The 12,891-nt window shown below is 42.8% G+C and overlaps 1 protein-coding gene across 7 annotated transcripts in view; it reads right to left on the bottom strand.

The window, feature by feature from the left end:
• The window catches only part of TMEM245 (transmembrane protein 245), a 167,117-nt gene that overhangs the window by 50,946 nt on the left and 103,280 nt on the right, over positions 1-12,891 (bottom strand). For all 7 annotated transcript variants that reach the window (XM_073587763.1, XM_073587762.1, XM_073587757.1 and 4 more), the window contains 4 exons: positions 12,718-12,816; positions 12,210-12,341; positions 10,946-11,068; positions 4,379-4,524 (listed from right to left, as the gene is read on the bottom strand). In XM_073587763.1, coding sequence (XP_073443864.1) covers positions 4,379-4,524; positions 10,946-11,068; positions 12,210-12,341; positions 12,718-12,816 — 500 coding nt within the window. The remainder of the gene's footprint in view (positions 1-4,378; positions 4,525-10,945; positions 11,069-12,209; positions 12,342-12,717; positions 12,817-12,891) is intronic.

Here is a 12,891-nt window from a genome sequence, read left to right as displayed (position 1 = left end):
TTATGAGGCAGTGACCCCAGCAAGTTCAAAACAAAAAGGTTTTTAATGTCCAACAAAAACTCACTCAGTGCACAGCACGCTGTATCTTCCGGATCGCAGCCGGGTAAACAAAACGCCAGTCCAGGGCAGTTGCCATGAGCAACGTACTGCTGGGTATGCAAGGAGGGTTGCTAGACCCTTTGGCTCCGCTGGCCCTGTGTTAACTCACACAGGGCGTGCTCTGCAGATCACCTGCTGTTTCCTCACCAGAGCAACACTGACCAAATCAACCCCCCCAGCAGGGTTTTTTTTTTCCTTTTCCAACCTGTGGCCATAGGCCACTCATAAGACCTGGGCTGGAGGAAATGGACCGGACCCCACTACCTTCCTGCAGTCCGTTTAAAAAATAAAAGCCCATACCGGGTTTTCCTAAACAAACTCCTTGGTCCAAATAGCTTGACCAGGTTCAAACTTACTTTTATTCTGCCCTGCGAGTCACAGGTCCATTGCTGTGATCACAAGGCACTCCAGCGGATCTAATACATTTCAGAGCACATCCTGGGGGACACATAGCGACCCTCACATATGACACCGGTCACTGCCTCACACCTCTGAACACTTCGGAATCTCCTCTATGCCCCTTTACATAGTACAGAAGCCACACATCAGAGGTCTACTACACGCGCTCCTCCCTCCCAGTCTCAGGAAGGGGATCATATTTTGCATAACGTTCAGTAGCAGATCTGTGTTGCGTGTGAAGACAGTCAGTAAGTAATTTCAGCAACAGCTTAGGCTAAGTTCAAATGTCCAGTAATCATCTGTCAGAACAAACCCAGCAGCAATCCGTTAACAAAAAGACTGTGCAGTCACAACTTATTTTTCTGCCAGAGAAGTACTGATTTCAACTGGATCCATTTTTTTTTTTTTTTTTTTTAACACCGAAGTCTATGTAAAACGGATCCTTTAAATATCCATCCTTTTATCTCCCATTTTAAAAGGATCAATTTTTTTGCTTACTGAAGGTGGAAAAATAAATATGTAACACATAATACTGGACATGTGAACTCCTAAGTAATCACCCATTTGAAACTGATCAAGTAAAAAAACAACAGTTCCATTTCAAATGGGAAAAAAAACAAATGGCTACTTAAAGGGAACCTGTCACCTCGTGTTTGAGCTATGATCTGCGGCCACTGCCTTTCGGGGCTTATCTACATCATTCTAGAATGCTGAAGATAAGCCCACAATCTAACCTGAAAGATAAGAAAAACAAGTTTTATTATACTCACCCGGGGGCGGTCAGGTCCGGGTCCGGCGCCTCCCATCTTCTTGCAATGTCGTCATCTTCCTTGCTTCATGTTGTGGCTCCTACGGAGGTGTACTGATCTGCCCTGTTGAGGGCAGAGCAAAGTACTGTAGTGCGCAGACGCTGGGGAAAGGTCAGAGAGACCCAGCACCTGCGCACTGCAGTACTCAGCTCTGCCCTCAACAGGGCAGGTAAGTACGCCTGCGCAGTAGCCACAACACGAAGCAAGCTAGATGATGACAGCGCAAGAAGATGGGAGGCGCCAGACCCGGACGTGCAACACCCATCGGACCGGACCGCCCCGGGTGAGTTTTAAATAACTTGTTTTTCTTATCTTTCAGGTTAGATCAAGGGCTTATCTACAGCATTCTAGAATGCTGTATATAAGCCCCGAAAGGCAGTGGCTGCAGATCATAGCTCAAAAACGAGGTGACAGGTTCCCTTTAAGTAGCCATCTGTTTTTTTCCCATTTGAAATGGAACTGTTGTTTTCTTACTTTCTTATAGCTGAAAAACGAGGTGACAGGTTCCCCTTAACAGATCCACTTTCCATAGACTTCAATGTTTAAAAAATGGATCCAGTTGAAATTATTTTGTTTCAGGAGGACAAAAAGTTGTGTCTGCACAAACTTTTGCTCAGTGGATTGCTGCTGCATCCATTCTAACTGATGATTATTGGACATGTGAACACAGCCTTACAGCTTGTAATATAAGAGTATGGATGTATATGTAAATAAAGGCAGTAACAGAGGGGAGATAAAATCATGGAACTATAGTCCATGGTAATCCCATCACAGCGAGTCTGCACAGCACCTAAACAGAAGTGCATCACAATCACCGAAATAAAAAATATCTACTTTTGATTCATGGTGGCATCACATTTAGATCAGTTTCTATATATTTCTATGCTTGAAAATGCCATTAAAGGGGTATTCCCATCTCCAAGGTCCTATCCCAATATGTAGTAGGAGTAATAATAATATTAGCAAATACCTCCAATTAGAAATGTAGTATAGTTCTAATACTTCGCTATATCGTTTTCCATATGTGCATGTTTATGGCCACTAATAACTACCGATGCTTCTCATTAGAATATCATTAAAAAGTTAATTTATTTCAGTTCTTCAATACAAAAAGTGAAACTCATATATTATATAGAATCATTACAAACAGAGTGATCTATTTCAAGTGTTTATTTCTGTTAATGTTGATGATAATGGCTTACAGTGAATGAAAACCCAAAAGTCATTATCTCAGTAAGTTAGAATACTTTATAAAACCAGCTTTAAAAATTATTTTAAAATCCGAAATGTTGGCCTACTGAAATGTATGTTTAGTAAATGCACTCAATACTTGGTTGGGGCTCCTTTTGCATCAATTACTGCATCAATGCGGCGTGGCATGGAGGCGATCAGCCTGTGGCACTGCTGAGGTGTTATGGAAGCCCAGGTTGCTTTTATAGCTCATCTGCATTGTTGGGTCTGGTGTCTCTCATCTAACTCTTGACAATATCCCATAGATTCTCTATGGGGTTAAGGTCAGGCGAGTTGGATGGCCAATCAAGCACAGTGATACTTTTGTTTTTAAACCAGGCATTGGTGCTTTTGGAAGTGTGGACAGATGCCAAGTCCTGCTGGAGAATGACATTTCCATCTACAAAAAGCTTGTTTGCGGAGGGAAGCATGAAGTGCTCCAAAATTTTATGGTAGACGGCCGCGCTGACTTTGGTCTTGATAAAACACAGTGGACCTACACCAGCAGATGACATGGCTCCCGAAACCATCACCGATTGTGGAAACTTCACACTAGACCTCAAGCAGCTTGGATTGTGTGCCTCTCCACTGCTAGTTCAGACTCTGGGACCTTGATTACGAAATTAAATGCAAAATTTACTTTAATCTGAAAGCAACACATTGGAATACTGAGCAACAGTCCAGTTCTTTTTTTCCTTGGCCCAGGTAAGATGCTTCTGGTGTTGTCTAGTGGTCATGAATGGCTTAACGCAAGGAATGCGACAATTGTAGCCCATGTCCTGGATATATCTGTGTGTGGTGACTCTTGAAGCAATGACTCCAGCAGCAGTCCACTCCTTGTGAATCTCCCCCTGGCCTTTTCTTAATCATTTCAAGGCTGCGGTTATCCCAGTTGCTTGTGCATCTTTTTCTACCACACTTTTTACTTCCACTCAAATTTCCAATAATATGCTTGGATACAGCACTCTGTGAACAGACAGATTCTTTAGAAATGACCTTTTTTGGCTTACCCTTCTTGTGGAGTGTGTCAATGACTGGCTTCTGGACATCTGTCAAGTCAGAAGTCTTCCCCATGATTGTGGGGCCTACTGAAACAGATTAAGGGACCTTTTTAAACATTTAGTAAGCCTTTGAGGGTGTTTTTGGTTAAATATTCTAATTTACTGAGATAATGACTTTTGGGTTTTCATTGTCTGTAAGCCATAATCAACATTAACAGAAATAAACACTTCAAATAGATTACTCTGTTTGTAATGACTCTATATGAGTTTCACTTTTTGTATTGAAGAACTGAAATAAATTAACTTTTTGATGATATTCTGATTTTGTGAGAAGCACCTATAACTGTCACTATATGAGTGGTCTTAACTATGGATGACTAAGCTACTGCATGCCCTGAACATAGGGTAAGGCGACATAGCTTACCATATAAACTATAATACATTTCTAATTAGAGGTATTTGGCATTCTTATTGCACCTACAACATATTGGATAGGATCTTGCAAATGAGAATACCCCTTTAAATACATAGCTAGAGCCATCTGAGTAACAACCAAATATACATGAGAGAAATCCTGCCCACAAGGACTTACAATCTATCCGGGAATTAAAAAAAAAAGTTTTAAAACCATCTGGGGACGGGAAGAGAGTAATGGTGGAGGTGCCTACTGCTCACTCAGGCACATCCATGGTCTTGCCCTGGGCTTGGATGATTCCAGCACACTTTGTGGACTGTACAGTGATAAGTATAATAGCCGATATGGTCAGACATTCAGTAATGAGCGTTTTCAATTTAACTTACCGCTACTAAATAAAGCTATGGATTGGAGTTTTATACTACCTTATAGCCTCTTCTACTGATTGTCCAATAATATTGGAGGACGGGCCAGGTTGAGAGAGGGGAGTCAGGCTTATAACCCATTTGACTGGTTTGTAGTACTCATCACTGGAGCTCAGTAGATAGAACAACGTTGTAAGAAAAATGACCTGAAACACAGCAGTAAATTATTCCTTTGTTCACACAAACCAATGAATCATTTTAAAGATTTGTAACCATTTAATACAAACTAATCTTATTAAAAATGAAATTGAATATGGTGGAATAATCAGAGGCAAGCAACAAGGGAGCTAAATGCAAAATGCACCAGAAAATTGTCACGCACGCCGTGCAAAATTTTATGTATGTCAGGCTAGTTTCACACTAGCTTATTTTCCACGCAGCGCTCGGCGCCGCTAAGCCCCGCCCCCTGCCGCCTCCCTGCCCGCCCCATCCGGTCATCACCGCCTACTATCGCACACGGCTGCATGCGATCTGCGCACCCTATCTTTAGCATAGGGTGCACAGACCGTGCGCTAGTAGGATTTTAGCGTGCGCTGCGCACTTTTGAAGGTGCGCCGAGCGCGCCAAAATGCAACATGGTGCGTTCGGCGCACACCGGCGCACCTTCAAAAGTGCACAGCGCACGCTAAAATCCTACTAGCGCACGGTCTGCGCACCCTATGCTAAAGATAGTGTGCGCAGATCGCATGCAGCCGTGTGCGATAGTAGGCGGCGATGACTGGATGGGGCGGGCAGGGAGCTGGCAGGGGGCGGGGCTTAGCGGCACCGAGTGGAAAATAAGCTAGTGTGAAACCAGCCTTAGACACTTTTCACGTTATAAGTCTGTTTTTAAAAGTGTCTAGAAAATGGGCCTATATTAGGAGGAATTATCATTTATTAATAGAGGGAGTCATTATATCGTGGCAAAATATTGGTGTAAAAAAGCCAAGTAGTGGGATATCAAAAAGTGTCAAACATGTCTCCCAGCTTTTAAATTTCTCACATAGCATGTGCCACTCTGACAAATTTGCTAGGTTCTACCAGTCAAATCTAGTTGTACGCGGTCTAAATTTTATGATGGTTATAATAAATTTTCTTCTGTTTCAATAGGAATCATACATGCACAAATGTAGTGTGCATGACGCTATGCGGCGGTGTACAGATGGTACTATAGGATTGCAGTATTAGGCTAGGGTCAGACAGCCGTAGATTCCCTCAGAGAAAATTGGCCGACTATGCAAATGACTCCCTGATCAGAGTTTCTTCAGTGTCAGCATGGGGCGGTTTGATTCTCTTGGATGAGAGAATTAGAGCACTGTGAGGAGAATATAGAGGACAAAATTTTTTCATCTTCTCTATTGTGCACAGAAATCGGACTAAACGTTGATGTAATCCGAGTGTAGCTTAATGTTTTCCATGCACTTGCTGATTTACATGGCTGACTGCTATCATAATATTGGATCAAACTCAGACATGCTGTGATTTTTTTTCCTCGCACTGGATCAGTCAGAAGAAATCAGATATGTGCACGGGCATATAGACTAATCTTGGCCATAGTGCAATCAGATGTTCAATATGGTGGTGTGAGTCCTTAAGAGAGTGTCATTTCAATTCTTGAATCTCATATTATTTGATTGGATGGTTTCCCAGGCCAATATGCAAAAGATTTGTCAACATATTGCATAATGAATCTGCTGGTGCCTTTGTTTATATTTCCTCATTTATTTTACATATTGTGTACCCCATAAAGTCATAAAAGACCCCAGAAGCTACACAGTCATGTTCTGTTGCTCTACTATGCACTGCAGTGACATTTTAGAATGACACTGCAGAGTAGGACGCAAACCATCCCTGGACAATTAAAATCAGTCAGCATGTAGTTAAAGGGGTTGTCCTACAAACAAAGTACATTTTAAATAATAGATCTTGACATAAAGATAAGTTCCACAATTGGACAGGATAAAAAAAATGTTCCTGTGCTGAGACCATGAAGACATACCACATCTACTGGCCAATGGAGGAAGTAGAAGAGAGTATAGACATTACAGCAAAGGATCACAGCTGATTTTATTGTGATATAAATAATTTGCTGCTTGTTTTTAAATACCGTATATACTCGAATATAAGCCGAGATTTTCAGCCCATTTTTTGAGGCTGGAAGTCCCCCTCTCGGCTTATATTCGAGTCATATACACCAGGGGGTCGGGGGTGTCAGCTCATACTTACCCGTCCTAGCACGGTCTCTGCAGCCCCCAGCTTCTCCGCGATCTCCCTTCCTTCCTTCAGCGGTCACATGGTACCGCTCATTACACTCATGAACATGCGCACATTCATGAGTGTAATGAGCGGTACCACGTGACCGCTGAAGGAAGGGAGATCACGGAGAAGCTGGGGGCTGCAGAGACCGTGCCAGGATGGGTAAGTATAGCGATACTCACCTGTCCGGGGTCCATCGCTGCTTGCTGCTGTCTGGCACGTCATCTGTCAGTGACATTCAGACAGCAGAGGGCGCGGTGACGTTGTTAGTGCGCGCCGCTCCCCCTGCAGTCTGAACGTCACTGACAGATGACGTGCCAGACAGCAGCAAGCAGCGATGGACCAGGGGACAGGTGAATATCTCAGGTGCCAGCAGCGACACCAGCACCTGGCCCCAGCGACTGAGAGGTATGTTATTTTTTTATTTTTTAAATGCAGCAGCACATGGGGGCCTATTCTATGGAGCATCTTATGGGGGCAGCATATGGGGGAATAATCTATGGAGCATCTTATAGGGGCAGCATATGGGGGCATAATCTATGGAGCATTTTATGGGGGCAGCATATGGGGGTATAATCTATGGAGCATCTTATGGGGGTAGCATATGGGGCATAATCTATGGAGCATCTTATGGGGGCATAATCTTTGAGGCATCATATGGGGGCATAATCTATGGAGCATCTTATGGGGGCAGCATATGGGGCCTATTCTATGGAGCATCTTATGGGGCATAATCTATGGAACATCTTATGGGGCCATAACCTTTATGGAGAAGCATATGGGGTATATTATTCTATGGAGCATCTTATGGGGCCCATCATGAACTGTATGGAGCATTATATGGGGCTCCTGATTCAATTTGGATATTCAAAAACATTTAACCTACTGATGTCTCAATTAATTTTACTTTTATTGGTATCTATTTTTATTTTTTAAATTTACCAGTAGCTGCTGCATTTTCCACCCTAGGCTTATACTCGAGTCAATAAGTTTTCCCAGTTTTTTGTGGCAAAATTTGGGGGGTCGGCTTATACTCGGTCAGCTTATACTCGAGTATATACAGTATGTTTTACCTCACATAAATTTGTGATCCCATGCTGTCCTGTCTGTATCCTCTCTTTTGCATCCTCTCCTGCCCAGGAGATGCGGTATGATCAGACCACATTCCAGCACGGTCAGACACAGCCATTACACAGGTCATAGCAGGGGCACATTTACAAGATTTTCTCGGCAAAGGAACATTTCTTTAACACATCCAATTGTGATACTTATTTTTATTTCAAGATCTATTTATTAAAAATATACCTTGATAGCGGGAAAACCCCTTCAAAGGTATACAAGAATTGTGGATAACCAACTAATTATACACTGCTCAAAAAAATAAAGGGAACAGTAAAACACAACATCCTAAATATCACTGAATGAAATATTCATGATCCTGACTGCATGATCCTGATGAGGCGGCAGATGTTCTCCTGAGGGATCACCTCCCAGACCAGGATTAAAGCATCAGTCAACTCCTGGACAAAGTGGCATTGGTGGATGGAAAGTGACATGAAGTCCCAGATGTGCTTGATTGGATACAGGTTTGGAGAACGGACAGACCAGTCCATAGCATCAATGTGTTCATTATGCAGGAGCTGGTGACACGCTCCAGCCACATGAGGCCTAGCATTGTCATGCATCAGAAGGAACCAAGGGCCCACTGCACTAGCCTATGGTTTTACAGTGGGTCTGAGGAGCTCATCCCGGTACCTAATGGCAGTCAGGCTACCTCTGGCTAGCACATGGAGGGCTGTACGGCCCTCCAAAGAAATTCCTCCCTACACCATTACTGACCCACTGCCAAATCGGTCATGCTGGAAGATGTTGTAGGCAGCAGAACGTTCTCTGCGGCGTCTCCAGACTCTGTCACGTCTGTCTGTCAATGTGAACCTGCTCTCATCCGTGAAGAGTCACAGGGCCGCCAATTTCAAATCTGCCAAATCTCTGCCAAATCACCCTGCACGGTGTTAGATTGTAAGAACAACACCCACTTGTGGATGTCAGGCCCTCATACCATTCTCAATATGTCTGTTTCTGGTAGTTTGAGCATTGACATAGATGTTGAAGGACTGCTGGAGGTCATTTTGCAGGGCTTTAGCAATGCTCCTCCTTGCACAAAGGATGTAGCGATCCTGCTGCTGGGTTGTTGCCCTCCTACAGCCCCCTCCACATCTCCTGGTGTACCGTCCTTTCTCCTACTATCTGCTCCATGCTCTCGACACTATGCTAACAGACACATCTATCCTTTTGCCAAAGCTCGCATTGATGTGCCATCTTGGATGAGCTGCACTACCTGAGCAAATTCTGTGGGTTGCAGACATCGCCACATGCTACTGTACAGGGTACCTCTGGCTAGCACATGGAAGGCTGTGCAGCCCTCCAAAAAAATGCCCCCTGCACCATTACTGACCCAATGTCAAACCGGTCATGCTGGAGGATGTTGCAGGCAGAACAGTTCTATATGGCATCTCCAGACTCACGTCTGTCACATGTGCTCAGTGTGAACCTGCTCTTATCCTTAAAGAGCACAGCACAAATGCAAATCGCCTTGCATGGTGTTGGGTTGTAAGCACAACACCCACTTGTGGACGTTGGGCTCTCATACCATCTTAACAGAGTCTGTTTCTGACAGTTTGAGCATTGAAATGGATGTTCAAGGCCTGCTGAAGGTCATTTTGCAGGGGTCTGGCAATGCTCCTGCTTGCACAAAGAATGTAGCAATCCTGCTGCTGGGTTGTTGCCCTCCTACGGCCACCTCCACATCTCCTGGTGTACTGGCCATTCTCTTTATATCTGCTCCATGCTCTTGATACTGTGCTGACACATCTTTCCTTCTTGACAAAGCTTGCATTGATGTGCCATTCTGGATGAGTGGCACTATCTGAGCAACTTCTGTGGGTTGTAGAAACCGCCACATGCTATTGTACAGTACCTCTAGGTGTGAGAATAATGACAAATTGTAAACATGACCAAAACCGCCAAAAAGGATGAACAGAGAAATGGTCTGTTGTCACCTCTTTCAGAACCACTCTTTTATAGGGGTCGTCTTGCTTATTGTCGATTATTTATACCAGTTGTCTGTTCCTTTTACACAACAGCAGGAGAAATTAATTCACAATTGGTGTTGCTTCATAACCGGCAGGTTGATTTCACAAAAGTGTGACTGACTTGGAGTTACATTGTGCTGTTTAAGTGTTCCATTTATTTTTTTAAGTAGTGTACAATATCAAATAATATCAATTCTACAATGTAATTTGTTTATTGCCTCATGTACAGTACATTTGACAATATGAGGGTTGTACCACTTGTATGAAAACAGAGCTCCAACATCAAACATACAAATATCAGAAGTGTCGGCAGCATTTCTTCAATTTCAACAGAAGTACAATGGTGATGATTCCTTCTAGTCTTTTAAATAGTAGAAAATGTTGACTGGCCGTTCTACATTGAAGGCTACTATACTGCGTATTTCTAGGATAGCTATATCACACACAGCACAGGATCTTATTTTTTACTATTACCTTCCTGTTCTTTCATAATTCTGCTTTAACACAACAGTGTTTCTAGGCCTGTTATACTGAGCATAAGTGTAGTTTTCAATATAACGTTTTCATGATTATTTGTACTTTAGAATTGAGCAGGAACATCATACTGAACACCAACATGTTTCTTAAGTTCTGATAGGCTCAGTCAACTTTTAGTTATACTTTGTTTTATTTCATGGCAAAAGGTTAAAAACAAGGATAAGACAAGAGACTCTTTTATACACAGTGGTGCTAGAGTACTCTGTTCTATACCATTTCAAGACAGAAAACTGGTGTAAAAAAATTACTCTTACCCAATATGTTATGTTCATTTGAGTTCAAGGCCTGAAACATTTTTGAGATGTGGCAGAGATTCCATTTTCAAAGGCAAAGTAATTAGAAAAATCTTTTGTGTAGAGTACATCGATGTGGATGGCTCATATTGTAATGTAGCACTGCATAACATCCATTTAAGTGAATCTGCAACCATTTCACACATGACTATACCAAGCTTCAACAGCGTGATCTATTTTTTGAAGAATCACTCAGCTAAAAGATGGGTGTCTTGAGTACGGGAAACTTTGCCTGTGTTCAGATGTCCTTTTAGGGTATATTGTAAGGGGTTATTAATTTTATGGGAGGACAGTGAAGAGCCTCAAACATGATTATGAATAGCAATAAAAGTAGCTTGGCTATGACAAATACAACCCTACTGAGATTCTATGCTGCACACAGACAGGCAACGTGAAAGTGTATCACATACCAAAGACAGGACAAAATTAAGGAGTGCCGTGCCACTGTAGATGATGACTGTAAAGAGTGTCGTTACTGTGGTAAAAAGTAAACTTAAATTGCGACTCATCACAATCCAGAGGGACTCCAGTATCTGATGGTAATAGAAAAAGGAAAATAATATCAACCCTAACTCCAAAAAATAACCATACATTTTCAGGCCAGCTATTTCGTGTCATTATGCGTAATAATGTGCTAAGGGTAAAGAGTGTTTTTAAAGGAAACCTGTCACCTCCTTTTTCAGCTATAAGCTGCAGCCAGTGCCTTTCGGGGCTTATCTACAGCATTCTAGAATACTATAGATAAGCCCCCAATCCGACCTGAAAGAGAAAAAAAACAAGTTTTATTATACTCACCCGGGGGCGGTCCGGTCCGAGGCCTCCCTCTTCTTGCGATGTCGTCATCTTCCTTGCTTCGTGTTGTGGCTACTGCGCAGGCGTACTTATCTGCCCTGTTGAGGGCAGAGCAAAGTACTGCAGTGCGCAGGCGCTTGGCCTCTCCGACCTTTCCCGGCGCCTGCACACTGCAGTAATTTGCTCTGCCCTCAACAGGGCAGATCAGTACGCCTGCGCAGGAGCCACAACACGAAGCAAGGAAGATGACGACATCGCATGAAGACGGAAGGTGCCAGACCCGGACCTGCGACACCCATCGGATCGGACTGCTTCCGAGTGAGTATAATAAAACTTGCTTTTTTTCTCTTTCAGGTTAGATCGGGGGCTTATCTACAGCATTCTAGAATGCTGTAGATAAGCCCCGAAAGCCACTGGCCGCAGCTTATAGCTGAAAAACGAAGTGACAGGTTCCCGTTAAGAAAATAATTCTGCACCAACTGCCTGCAATCTGAGGTTCTCCTGCTTGTCAGACGGCAGAAGCTGGTACTTGTAGAAAGCCTTGAGTTTTGTACCCACTGTTCTTACAACATGACTCTAGCATCTTCTTATAATTCAACCCCTGGCAATCTGGTAAGCTCCTAATAACTCCGCATGATCTGATTTTATAAAATCCACATGAAGATGACAATGCATGCTAAGTGAAGACCAGCATCTGCATCAGCTTAATGGCCAATGACGGTCTGCTTGCAAGATCTAAATACTGCATGCACTGTACAGGGATGGTACGTCACATTGACTGTAATCTTGGGTGCTTTAGTTATTTATTGAAAGCACATACAGCCACAAAGGACTACATAACCAATGAGAGGACAACATGAGAGAAAAAGCCTTAAGTCTTACCGATAGAAAAGTTTCAATGTTCTCATGAACAAAAGATGCAATATCTTGCCAGTCCAAAATATCCCCCAGCCAACTGTTCTGGCGCTGTATTGTCATCTTGTGACCCTTGTGCCTTCCTGAATGTGTCACGTTCTATCAAAAGCAGATAGAAGATAGTTACTATATAACTATCAAGTTATAATTGTGAAAAACATACATATATCTTTTCTGTATAAAGACAGGACTGAAGGCTACAGACATATGGTAATGGCAAATGTGCTGGACGTATATGGCATATGTGCATGTATAAAGTATCGCAAATGAATAACATCAACTGTATATGGCACAAATAAACAGACTGGGACATATTTAGTCAAGGTTAATGCACTGGTGCAATTTGACCAAAAATCTTGCACATTTTAAGACTGTCTAACTTTGCATTGTCTAATAAACAGCTTTGATAGAAATATCCCATAGTAGCAACTAGGATGCATACGAAAATCATACAACTGATTAAAACCGGAGTTACCTTTATGACCCAAGAGTGGTACAGTCTGTCCCAAAGCTCTAGGACTTGCTTCTCAATAATAGCTGTATTGTTCATCTTTTCCCCTAGCACCTTGTGTAGCTGTAGGAAATATGGACATTAGAAACCATACAAAAACAGTGTAATCCCCACTGGAGTTAACACTAACCCCAAGAG

This window comes from Dendrobates tinctorius, unplaced genomic scaffold (assembly GCF_039654945.1).
Source record: "Dendrobates tinctorius isolate UK_male_01 unplaced genomic scaffold, ASM3965494v1 ptg000102l, whole genome shotgun sequence".
Classification (NCBI taxonomy): Eukaryota; Metazoa; Chordata; class Amphibia; order Anura; family Dendrobatidae; genus Dendrobates; species Dendrobates tinctorius.
Note: the sequence above shows the minus strand (reverse complement) of the source record. Positions and strands in the feature narration are given on the sequence as shown.